General features: G+C 47.5%; 1 protein-coding gene across 1 annotated transcript; it reads right to left on the bottom strand.

The window, feature by feature from the left end:
- Positions 1-1,562: 1,562 nt before the first annotated feature.
- On the bottom strand, positions 1,563-13,132 carry Rer1 (retention in endoplasmic reticulum sorting receptor 1). The gene is made up of 7 exons (XM_021655483.2): positions 12,980-13,132; positions 9,778-9,865; positions 7,916-8,020; positions 6,026-6,125; positions 4,207-4,285; positions 2,709-2,844; positions 1,563-2,212 (listed from the first exon to the last, which is right to left on the bottom strand). The coding sequence occupies exons 2-7, from the start codon at positions 9,856-9,858 to the stop codon at positions 2,123-2,125; spliced, it is 591 nt and encodes a 196-aa protein (XP_021511158.1). The 5' UTR covers positions 9,859-9,865; positions 12,980-13,132; the 3' UTR covers positions 1,563-2,122.
- Between the last annotated feature and the right edge of the window lie 91 nt (positions 13,133-13,223).

Below are 13,223 nucleotides of genomic sequence, written 5' to 3'. Positions count from 1 at the left end.
GCCTCAGATACCAGTTCTCTGAGGAATTAGGTGAGTTGTGTCTGCTTAGAGGCCCAGATAAACACGTGGCCTGTTTATGCAGTGTCACTCTGTGTCCAGGTCCCTCTTGGCTTGTCCCTAGCTGGCTTCTTTCCTCCATTTGACATTTCCAAGCTTTTAAAATTAATTCATCTCAGAAGACAATGTGGCATATCTTTAAGAGACTAATTCCACAGAAAAGGCCCATTAAGAACAGAAGCTTCAGCTGGGCAGTGGTGGCACACACCTTTAGTCCCAGCACTCAGGAGGCAGAGGCAGACAGATCTGAGTTGAAGCCAGTCTGGTCGAGCAAGTTCCAGGACAGTCAAGGCTACATAAACCCTGTCTCGAACACAAAAAAAACCACAAACAGGAGCCCTAGACCTAGATTTCCTAAGACAGTGTGATGACAACTTGATAGGACCTCTGGTCTACAGGTGGTGAGCAGGTAAAGCCCAGCCACCACGAATGCTGGCTGATGTCAGTGCTCCTTGTGAAGGGCCCCTTACCAAGAGCAGGCAGGGAACATCCCTCCAGCTGAGGCAGGGGCCAAGACTGACACAAGGCAGCTTCAGGGACCCTGTGCAAAGACAGTGCCTCTGTGGGAACCTGGAACATAACTGCAGTTGTCTGTGGTACCCCACACTTGTAGCTCACACTGCTCTGGCCAGGTAAATGCAACTTCCTTTCCATTACACTTTGAGCCTAGTCAGCGATGAGGAAAACAACATGGAAAATGTAAACAGAAAGATCCAGAGTTTGGACCCCGTGTGCTCACATGGTTTCAAAAACAAAACAACAAAAGACTTATTTTGAACATCGTTAGAAAATGAGTTCAGCTGGGTGTGGTGGCGCACGCCTGTAATCCCAGCACTCATGGAGGCAGAGGCAGGCAGGCTGCAGTGAGTTTGAGGCCAGCCTGGTCTACAAAGTGAATCCAGGACAGCCAAGGCTACACAGAGAAACCCTGTGTTGAAAATCCTAAACAAAAAAAAAAAAAAAAAAGAAAGAAAATGATGGGTTGAGTGCCTAGAATGTGGTATCTACAAGCCAGGTGACTGACTGACCTAAAGTTGTAGAATGGCTCAGAAACAAAACTGAGCAGGGTTCTGAGTGTGTCACCTGGGATTGAAAGCCTGCTTGTGCTGGACAGCCTGTCCCTCCTGTTCTGCATGTTTACTCTGTCCTGTGCTGGCTGGCCCAATGGCTCCCCCAACTACAGCTGTGGAAAGCAGGCCGTGCTCTAGTGACGAAACTAGTGGTGTGGACAAAGATTACACAAGCAAGGGACACTTTAATAAAGTTGGGATTTAAAAGTCACTTAGTAAAATGTTTAAAGAGTATTATTTTTATCACATCAAAAAGTTTGACACGTGGTGGGTTCTGTTTTCCCCATAGAAAGTAAAAGGCCATGCGATAAATCCCAAACCTGGTGTGCTCTGGCCAGTTCTGTTTCCTTAAAGAGGTTGTTGCATGAGAACAAGTTTAAATTAATCAAAAGCAAAATATGTTATGTATCAAAGTAAAGCGTCAAAATAGTCTCAAACAATTAAAATATAATATATATTTATAATTCCAGGCCCTCAAAAGCAATCATGGTAGTTAAGAACAACGTTTTGAGTCATTATGATAAGAGGCCAACTTGAAAAACATCTCTAGTAAGATGAGATTCCGAAACTGGCATGAGAACCCCACAGAGCTATGTGAAAAATCACCCTCAAAGTATTACATTCTTTGTCACACCAGGAAGCGGGCTGGCTTGTCCCTCTGGAGTGGCCTCAGCGTGGTCAGGAAGGCAGCTCCTGAGGCCGCACTCCCATCCTCCCTCCCGCTCTCTTGGGCTGCCACCCGCCTGGACTCCCACACCTATGGTTTACTACAATTCTGTCCATTTCAAACACATGAAGACTGAAAAAGAAATCAATGCAATTTGGTTTAAATGCCAGTTTCTTCAAGAACCTGATATTTCAGATACAAATCATTGAGGCTCCTCTTAAAATGAAAATTCAACTTCCTCATAATCAACTACTTTATGTGAAGAAAAAGGCATTGTTACATGGCTCAAAACCGTTCTTGAATACGTGTGACAGATTCAGTCCAGCTTCTAACTAGCAAATGTCTTGCCCACGTCCTCCTTCCCTTTGTATCTCCTCTTTCCGTGTGTGAATGGTATGTACCGGTATTTAATCATGTGCTGGGAAAACAAACACACAAACAAACTTGAGTTACTTCAAAACAATTTCCTGCTGAACTCTTTTCCCAAGACCTGAATAGCTGAAAGCACCCCAGGACTACTCCTGCCCATTACGACTGAATTCAGGAAGCCAACAGTGTGCTCCATACCTCCAACACTAGAGGCCTGTAAAAGCCCAATGCTTGGGAAGCTGCGCAGCCGCATCAGCAGTCCGAGGCGCACCTTAGCGCTTGCAGACCGTGAGCTCTGAGCTAAAAGGAGCCACTGAGACACTGCAGGCCAAGCTGACTGTACACAGGGCCTCCTCACAGCTTCCAGAGCCTTCAGGAAAGGCCCACCTGTTCGCACAGAGGGCTTGCAGTCTGGAGCTCATGGCCTTGGCCAGTCATCACATAGGAGGCAAGGCCCAACACTGAAACCCAAGCATCCTTTCCCAGGGATGCTGCAGCCATGGGCTGCTAGCTGCCGCCGTGCACAGCAGCGCCGCTCTCTTTACCTTTATTTGCCTCTTCATTGTGATACAGAAAAGCATGACGAAGTACATCACCAGGATCGGCCAGAACACGGGGACATTGAACGCCTCAAAGAAGGTACAGACCATAGCCACAAGAATGCCTTTTGTAGCTGCATGCCTTAAAGCAAAGAGAAAAATTAGTGTGTTCTGCAGGCAGCAACAGGCACCTGTCCACCCCCTCTGGCCTCTACAGCCACCACCACCCCCACCCCTTTGCATGCACAGAGGTGCCCACCAAAGAGAGAACATCAGAGCAGAGTTCTGTCAGGTCATAGTCCGTGTGCAGTATACTCAAGTATAAACAGGCCTCTTAGCCTTCTGAAAGTTCATATAAAGTGTAAAACAGCCCAGGCAAAGGCAAATGCAGCTCATGTTTGCTTCCTGGAACTGCTATCTTGAGCAATAACCTAAGCCTGGGCCTGATACTGGAAGCCTGAGTACAATGAAGGGCCCTCCATGCTGGCACACAGCCCACCGCCACTACCACACCTCTAGTCAGGTTCTGAGCTCCTGAAACCCCACCACCACTTCTTTTCCTACAGAATAAAGTCCAGGTTCCATGGGGGCCTTTTGCCCACCTTCTACTTCCTCTCCCAGATCATGCTCCATGCCCAGCACCAGAGCTGCAGAGTTAAAACACTCAAAGGGCCCAGTCTCCTCATTCAATTTATTGAGCCAACAAAGACTTTTGGCTCTTTTGTGCCTCAGGGGTATATGGTCAAAAAGACAGGCCAGGAGACCACAGCTGTGACCTGTCAGAAGGTCATGAAAGGAGCTACACTACACCCATTCTGTGTCCCATCACTGTCTCTCTAGTCTCCCAGCACTTCCAGGATGTCTGCTCTGTGGAAGTGCATGGTGGCCTTGAACCAAAGCAGTGCCTCTAGGAAGCACAGGGCCTGGAAAAGAGCTGTTAGCACCTTTCTTCTGGAACCAGTCCCATCTAACTCATGGCGACTGTGGTGACTGTGCCAACCCAAGAGAACATTGGGAAGTAGTTGTCTCCCCAAGAGAGCCCTGTGACACACCCCCATACCTGCCCAGCCAAGCTATGACCTTCTAGGTAAATGCACACCATGTGCAAACAAAGCACACAAAATTCCCATTTTGTTAAGAAACTAAACACTAACTGGCACAAAAACTGTCATAGCCCAAGTATCTTCCACAAAAGCCTTGAAGGAATAACAGCAAGACTGGTCAGGAGAAAGGGCTTCAACTGTGTAGACAAGAAGATGAGCAGCAGGCAACAATGCTGGACTTCCTCCAAAATACCTCAAACAGGACTTTCAGTGTTCAAACACAAAGCAATAAATGTCTGTGATGGCTGTCCAATCACCTGACATGACCATTACATAATTTATGTGTACCAAAATGTTACTCCACATCCCCTACACACAGACAATTACTACGTGTTTGTAAAAATAGGACATATATAGATGTATATATTTTATTGCTCAATAAAAAAAAAAAATTAACTCACCAAAACTTGAATTCTGGAAGCCTTCGAATGAAGGGTCGAAACTCCTCATTCTGTTTGGTTGGTAACGAGGGGCCGTCATCTGAAAGGCAGATCATCAGCTGGAGATAAAACTGCCTCTTACCTTTGCGTTTCTGCCCCACTTACAACTCTTCCTAAATGCTTCTCAGCTAGTACACCTCACAGATGGCAACAGATTTAATTCAGCCAGAGACAAGTGTGAGGTCTGCAACAACTTGAAATTAATTTGTTGCTTTAGAAAACTCAAGGTAGACCATTTTGTTATAAAAGACTTAGGTACTTATTTTTAGTTCATTATTTTATTTATTTATTACAATTTATTCACTTTGTATTCCAGCTGTAGCCCCCTCCCTCATCTCCTCCCAGTCCCACCCTCCCTCCCTTTTCTCCCCTTATGCCCCTTCCCTAGTCCACTGATAGGGTAGGACCTCCTCCCCTTCTATCTGACCCTAGCCTTATCAGGTCTCATCAGGACTGGCTGCATCATCTTCCTCTGTGGCCTTGAAAGGCTGCATCTCCTAGGGGGAGGAGATCAAAGAGCCAGCCACTGAGTTCATGTCAGAGACAGCCCCTGTTCTCCTTACTAGGGAACCCACTCAGAAACTGAGCAGGGGGTCTAGGTCCTCTCCATGTATGGTCCTTGATTGGAGCATCAGTCTCTGAAGGTCCCCCTGGGCCCAGGTTCTTTAGCTCTCTTGGCTTCCTTGTGGAACTCCTGTTCCCTCCAGGTCTTTCTATCTCCCTCTTCTTCCATAAGGTTTCCTGCACTCTTGTCCAGAATTTGGCTGTGAGTCTCAGTATTTCCTTCCATACCCTGCTTGATAGAGTCTTTCAGAGGCCCACTATGGAAGGCTCCTGTTCTTTTTGTACTTTTATGTACTTTTTAAATGAGTTTTTAGCCAGCATGGAATATCCAGAAACCCATTATCACAACAGTACAAGTGCACTGAGGTGGCTCAGCAGATGAAAACATTTGCTGCCAAGCCAGATGTTCTGAATTTAATCCCTGGACCCACTTGGTAGAAGGGGAGACCCAAGACGGTGGTGGTGGTGGTACACGCCTTTAATCCCAGCCCTCGGGAGGAAGAGGCAGGTGGATCTCTAAGTTCAAGGTCAGTCTGGTCTACAGAGCAAGTTCCAGGACAGCCAGGGCCACACAGAGAAACCCTGTCTCAAAAAGCAACAACAACAAAAATACACCCAAGAACATTTCAACTCACAAAGCAGGGAACACACAATGCCCCCAGCCTGGACTGGCCCCCTGGCAGCCAGGGTCCTACTGGTGTGTGCGTTATTTCTGCTGTATACTGCTCCTGTATTTTGTCGGTGCGCCTAACAGTGCATTCTGAGGCAGGAGGCAGAAGAGCAGACCCCTGCCCTGCTCATGTGCACATGTGACTCTGAATGTGTTTTTTTTTTTTTTTTTAAGATTTATTATTTATACAACACAGAAGAGGGCACCAGATTTCATTATAGAGGCACCATGTGGTTGCTGGGAATTGAACTTGTGACCTCTGGAAGAGCAAGCAGTGCTCTTAACCTCTGAGCCATCTCTCCAGCCCTGGGTGTGTTATTTAACCCCAGCACTTCAGTTTCCTCCTAAGCAAAATGGAGATCAAGAGTGAACCTCTTCAGAGCTGTACAGGGTTTAATGAGTAATCCTATAGACAAATCCATCCTAATCCAGACATCACAATCTCAAACAGATGCTATAAGCCCAGGTCCCAGACCCCAGGACTATCCCAAAGAGGATGCAGGGGCACAGACCAACCTGGACAGCACCCCGGCAACCCTGCTGTACCTGAATCTTCCATCAAGGAAGGATCCACTTTGGGAGAAAGGAACGCTATGAAAAGGTTTAGGTGGTAAATTCCCAAGGCGTAGGTCACAATGTACCAACCCTGAAAGAGAAAGAAAGCCATCATCATGAGCAGCCCAGCTCCCAGCAGCCAGGACCAGTTTAGTGAGCCCACACTCAGGAAACACGGTTTCCTCCAAGGGAAGTGAGAACGACTGCAATGACTGACTCACAGAACCATCTACCTCACCTTACCTTGTGGGTTCAATATGACCATGACAGCCTGGAGCCCAGACAACAAACTTCTTCAAGGGTCTAGCCAGATGTGTCTGACAGTCAGCCACAGTCCCAACCAGGACTGGCCGCAGCAGAGAAGAAAGCGTTCCTCAACAGACACACTGCCCTGCCCCATAGGGCTAATGTGCACTGGGTCCTGGGTGACATTCAAGGTACTCCTGGCCTCAGAACTTCCTATGCGCAAACGTGTAACACCTGACAGCAACTCACAGCGTTAGAGACACTTTACTCGGAATGTTACCTTCACAGAAGGACTCTAGAAAAGAGCCAAGAAATAAGAGAAAAGTGTTCTTTCTCTTCCTCCTCTTCTGTTTGTTTGTTTTTGTTTCAAGACAGAGTCTCTCTGTGCCGTCCTGGCTGTCCTGGAGCTCACTCTGTAGACCAGGCTAGAGACCCACCTGCCTCTGCCTCCTGTGTGCTGGGATTAAAGGTGTGCACCTCCCCACCCCACCCACAGCAAGAAACCCAGAGTAAAGTTTTCAAGCCTAGCTCTCCAGAGAAGACAAAGAATTGGGAACCCCTGCAGTCCTTACATTAGCACACTAAAGCTTACCCTAGTTGAGTTCCAGAACTGTGTAGCATACTCCTTAATGGCCTGTATTTTCATGTACCCCATCCCCACCAGTCCAGTCCAGTCTTTGCATTAGAACTCAGTGTAACTGCAGACATGCAATATAGATCAAGTCCTAGAAGAGACCACTGAGCAGCCCAGCACTGTCGTGCTAGACCAACACTGTGTCTACGCCCAGAAATAAACTCACAAGTGAAAACAATAAAGGACACGCCCTACACGAAAAGTTATTCACACAGTAGTGAACACATCAATGAATCCACTAAATAAATGTGTTGTCTCATGTCCTAATGTCTTCCTAAATATTAGCTAGATGGATGGATGGACACACCAATAGACGGAGGGAGCTTTAAATGAGGAAATACCTTTTATGGCTGCAGAGGAGAAAATACTCTAGATGGGACCTTTAAGCTGCCTTCCCCTCTGAACTTACAGACATTGAAAAGCCTCCAACCCAGGTCCGCAAGGAATTCTTAGAAACCAAGTGTCTCACTAGGAAGCAACAAGCTCCAAAAAGCCTGAGCAGAAGCCACCCGTCCAGCGCGTCCACAGACAGCCCAGGGACCTGCAGAAAGGCCCTCCCTAAGTCACCCATCTCTAACCCTCTTCAATGTGTCATCCTCTCTCTCCTCTTTAGCCACAAAGTAGCTTAAAAACCCAGCTGAGTGTCAAAGTCACTCATGGCACTGTAAGTCTGTAACACTCCATTCAAGAATGCAGGGGTCAGCTTGTGTCCCTGGAGCCACACAGCAAGGTACAAGGGATAGCAGAGGGTCTGCTAGCCAGCGGACACAGGGCAAGGGCAAGACTAGCCTGGGCACACTGGAAGCTACAGGTAAGGGACATAATAAAGTCAGGACAAATTGTTAACAATTGTCTTTAAACAGGCAGTCACACTCAGACTTTTCTTACATTTGGCACCAACCTGAAAGTAATTATTACAGACCACGTCCTTAAGATACATCCAATAACACCCCAACCACAGCACATTTAGACACTGTGAAGTCAGCTGAGACCACGCTTACTTGTAACAGGTAAACTCTAATCATGTAGACAAAACTCAGGCCCAGTGTCACGACCCACCGGACAGCTGTGTAGGGGGTAGACTTGTCCAGCCAGGACTGATAAATCTGTAAGACAAGAATTAAAGGCATACATCAGCCTACAACTCCCAGTGGACTACAGAATGCACTTTCTGGTATAGCTGGGCTTCAGTTTGAAAGAGATGCTTAAAACAGCAAGAGGTTATATAATATATACCAGCATGAAGCACTGACTACAATTAATCCAAGATTTACCTGCAATAAGTCCTGAAAGAAATCCAATTCTTAAGCAAAAGCATTGTAAAATAACCAAACATAAAAGACTTTGCTACAGCATTAGCCCAGAAACATTATAGGGAAGATCAGCTTCACCCAAAAGAGGACTTGTGCCACCAAAGGAAAAAGTGCACACCTTAAATTCACCATACCACGCTGTAAAACTCAAGGCTCAAATACTACCCCCAAAAACTATTTTCCCAAGGGGTCTCTCCCAGCCCCAAAGGAGAAAATGTTATAGAAAATGCGTACGGCCTTTAAGCTGCCTTCCTCTGGACTTACAGACACTGAAAAGCCTCCAACCCAGGTCGCAAAGAATTAGAAACCAAGTCTAAGTGGGAAGCAACAAGCTCCAAATGAAAAGCTGAGCAGAAGCCACCCGTCCAGTGCATCCAGACAGCCCAGGGACCTGCCTTAAGTCACCCATCTCTAGCCCTCTTCAGTGTTCCATCCCCTCTCTCTCTTTAGCCGCATAGGAGTAGATGTGCTCTTAAGACTGCAGGACCTTGCACCTGCCCAGAAGGCCCACACTCCCCTGCCTGCTTCACTGCCAAGTGGCTGTTCACAGCTTGACTGCTGGCATTCAGAGTGTGCATGTACACATACCAAAAGCAGCTAGAGTCATTACTAGGGAAACTGTTGGTTTTTCTATAAACACATACTTCATGTACACATAGATATGTTTTACATTTTAATTTTGAAATATAACTTTAAATTTTAATTACAGGCATTTTTAAACATTCATAATTATATAAAGTGTACCTAACCACCAGGCAGCTTCAATAACCGTCAACAGATTGCCATATGATAGTTTCTTAAAAGTCTGATAAGTTTTTAATTGAGCAATAATACCAGCACACTGAATGAGACTTCCAGACACAGTGAGTGAGAGATAGCCTCGAGCACAGCCATACACAGTGACCTACATCTACCTGGACCAACAGGAAAGGCTCACACACTCAGACAGCAACACCCAGCAGACTTGTGAAGGCAAAGGAGGAGGTTCCCTAGGATGAGGAAAGGAGTGGAAAGAGCAGATCAAGGACCATCCTGTCTACACCACTGAGCTATAAGGACTGACTGCACTAGATTTAAAGGTTATTTAAAAAAAAAAAAAAAAAAAGGCAAATCAAAAAAGAAACATGGAGCTGGAGAGATGGCTCAGAGGTTAAGAGCACTGGCTGCTCATCCAGAGGTCCTGAGTTCAATTCCCAGCAACCACATGGTGGCTCACAACCATCTAAAATGAGATCTGGTGTCCTTTTCTGGTGTTCAGGTGTACATGCAGACAACACTGTATACATAATAAATAAATCCTTAAAAAAACAAAAAAGAAAGAAACATGTGGTCCCCACTGTCCAGACCCCTCTACCTGGCCCTCATCTGAAACGTGTGTACAGGTGCTCAGGTGAAGAAAAGAGCCAAACCCTGGAACAAAAGCTTCTGCCTAGGGCAAGCTGTAGATTAGTTTCTCTTTGTGAAACAATAAACTCACACTTCAGGAGGACTTGTCAGAAGTCACAGTTTCTCCTCCAAATATCCTACGAATGATCTACAAATCTACTCACCTGTCCAAGCCGTGTGAAAAATCTGTACACCACTGAGGGCTTCCCATGGACAGAGTCTCCAACGCTGTCCCCTTCAGACATCCTGTAACTGAGATAAACACAAGACACCTTCAGGAGTGTGCAAACTTTCCCATCAACTGAGCAGTCTTGCAAGAACTTGATGTCTGACAACTTGTCATTTCATCCAAAGTGTTTCTGTGGGTTTTCATCAACCACCCTGTCTTTTCCATGTTCTGCCCTGGATCTGGACTCCCAGGGCCAGGTCTTCTCCTCAGCAACAGAACTAGCAGGTAGCCTATCTATCCATGACCCTGATTCTTATCTGGCACCTGAAGGTAACCCTATCTAGCCCTGGCCATTTCAAATGCTGCTGGGATCCCAGGCAGAATTCACCATAGAACCCAGGCAGCCAAGAAAATCCTCATTACCCTCAGTCACACAAAGGACAGATTTCTAGCAGCCCGAGGCCAGGCAGTAGCTCAGGCCCAGCTTGATATCCAGCTCTACAGATATGGACTCAGGGAAACTCCTAAGTAATGGGACCTTTGTCATCAGTCCTACTTGAAAAGCAGGAGGGAAAGATCTTGTGGTCCTGGTCCTCTCAGATCTGTGAGCAGCACCTGTCCTAGTTCCCTCTGCTACCAACAGGGTGAAAAGAAGAAACACACTGTGGTTAACTTATGACTGAAATCTACTTGTGCGGAGCAGCTGATAGGCCTCAGCAGACTCTGGCTACCGTCAGCCTCAGGCTCATCCTCTGCAAAATGATGCTCTTTCAAAACCTAGACATACAGACAGACTTCAATCTGCAGCAAGTCTTGAGCTTGGTCTCAACGCATTGCTCCCAAAGTAGGAAAGAGAGCAGGCTCACAAAGCTAGAGAAGGGCATCAGGGACAGAAGTCCAACGTCTCCTGCCTTTCTTCTATGTGAACCCTGGGGAAGTCTTTTGGAAGCAGATATCAGCGGCCTCAAAACGTAACCTTGGATGGCACACAGGTAACCTGACAGTCCTCTCAGCAGCTCCACGGGCCACAAACGCAAACGTGCACTAAGAGTTGTGAGATCTGGAGGCACTAAGTACAGTGCTCAGAGCTGTCTAAGGCTGAGCACGCCCTTTGGTCTCAGGTGTGCAGCATAAACTAATGCACACAATTTAACTCAAGAACCAAGTCATGGTTCTCCCTTTCTGAGGGGACAATTTTACACGTTATGGGGGAATCCCCATGTAAACCAGGCCACATTAGAATGCACTGCCTAGAGTGGAAATGGCCATCCCACTAAGCCCAGCCTATAGAAAGCTGTCTTAGACATATTCTTCACCCTGCAGTATATGAAAATGTTCCCTTATTTTAGTGTTTACCACTAAAACACATTTGCTTAAATTGTGACAAGAGTAATACTAAAAATAAAAATACTAGGCCTGGTGGTGCACACCTTTAATCCCAGCACTCAGGAGGCAGAAGCAGGTGAGGTCAGCCTGATCTACATAGTGAGTTCCAGACCAACCTGTCTACATCGTGAAACCATTAAACAAACAAACAAAAAAGGACAGGGCTACTCCTTGAAAGTATGTACTCTTACGCTGGGCTGACTGCTCACAACTCTGGTTCAGATGATTTGGAGAAAACCTAACCCAAAACATATTAGTCAAGTTTTGATTTTCAGACAAACATTGCTCTACATCTTGATTAAAATCGCTGCCAATAAAAACCTGAGAGAGGCAGAACGAGATTAAGAACATGAACTTTGGAGCCCTGCTCCAGATCCCAGCACAGCACTTCCTGTGTATGATCTGAAAGGGCTTGGGTCTGGAAAACGGGGTGAGCACCTCACTGCCTTCCTTAATGGCATCTCACGAGGATCTCATGGCAGCCTGTGGTGAAGCAGGTGCTAGGTGTCACAGGTCACACTTGTTCCTGGTTTAGGCTGCCCCTCATACCAGCTGTTCTAGCTCCAGTCCTCTTCTCTCACTCAGACTAAAGGTCAGAAGGCCCTCCATGCTGTCCAAACTGACCACCAGTTTCCTATCACATCACTTTCTATTTCCTGTAACAACTGCTTTCTGATTCTTTTCTAGTAATCTCTGTTTCCTCCCACCAGAGTGCAAGCTCCATGAGGGGCCCTGTCAGGTTTCTGGATGGGCCTCACAACCCGCAGGGCTTGTCACATACTTACTGAAACTGCTCTATGCTCTGTCACAAGGGAAAAAAAGAAAAACCTCAAGAGAAAAGCTGTTCTAAGGGAGTACCACATACAGAACATTCTCCCCATACCTGTTTCTGCAGCCCATTATTTGGCTAGTTTCTACAATCCATCAATCCTAAATGAGGAATATGGCAGAGAAGAAAGCTCTCTGCATAGCCTTTGGGGTCACTGCCTCCTAGGAAAAGCACCTACATGCTTCAAAAGTTGTTCCCTTTCTCAAAGGCCTTCCCGACCCTAATCCTCTGAGTTCTTCTGTCTAGGCCGCTCCCACCTTTGGAGAAGACCGTCTTCTATCTCCCCCAGGCCTTTTCATTCTATCTCCACTGCAACCAATTCCCCAACACACACAGAATCTAAGGGCCAGAGTGTGGGTTACTGGTGCTCTTATGAGCACTTGTGCGGGAATTCCACATTGTGAGTTGAAAACTCAACCCAATTACGACATAAAACTAGTCTCAATTCTTTAAAAGTCAAAAAAGAAAAGCCACTGGGGGTTCTTAGTGTGAAGGTAGGTAACCCTCTTGCACTGCTATACTCGAAGAGAAGACAATGTAGTCTTATCAGCAGGACGACGGGGGAATTTTACTGCCTTAATGTCACACATAATCTAGAGCCATTTAAACAGCAACCCTTCAATCCATTCCGTAACGTCTTCACCCTCAGGCTTAATTCCTACACGTGTGCCCCGAAACCGAACGTGGTTGGGTAGCAAGAGGACACCTAACCCTTGCCGCCCCGGATGAGTGCAGGCAGCAACAGGCCACCTTCCTCCGATGCCCCACGGCCGAAGGGGCGAGCAAGGGCCGGGGCGGGGCAGCGCTCGGCAGTCCCGTCGGGGACCCCTCCCGGAGATCGGCCGGCCCCTTGGCAACCCCTCGCCAGTCTCGAAGGCGCTGCCCGGCCCCGCCCGCCCGCCCGCCCATGGCCTTGACAGTCCAGAGGAAGGCAATGGTGTGCCGCCCGGCCAGGTCCGCTCCACCAGTCCACCCCCAGCACCTCGCAGCTCTGCTGCAGCCGAGCCGCGGTTTCCCTCACGGCTGCGGAAGGAGGATGGCGGGCAGAGCGGCCGCCAGAGCTCGGCTCGGGATCCGGGGAGCTGCACAGCCACTTCCGTTCCGTCCTGCGGCGCCGCCTCCTGCCGCCAAGATGGCCGCGGGGCGGGGCCCAAGCTCCAACCATTTCCGCTTCCGGTATAAATGCCGAAGCCGTTGGCGGGAGTGCTTCCCGGCGGAAAAATAGA

Source organism: Meriones unguiculatus, chromosome 3 (assembly GCF_030254825.1).
Source record: "Meriones unguiculatus strain TT.TT164.6M chromosome 3, Bangor_MerUng_6.1, whole genome shotgun sequence".
NCBI lineage: Eukaryota > Metazoa > Chordata > Mammalia > Rodentia > Muridae > Meriones > Meriones unguiculatus.
Note: the sequence above shows the minus strand (reverse complement) of the source record. Positions and strands in the feature narration are given on the sequence as shown.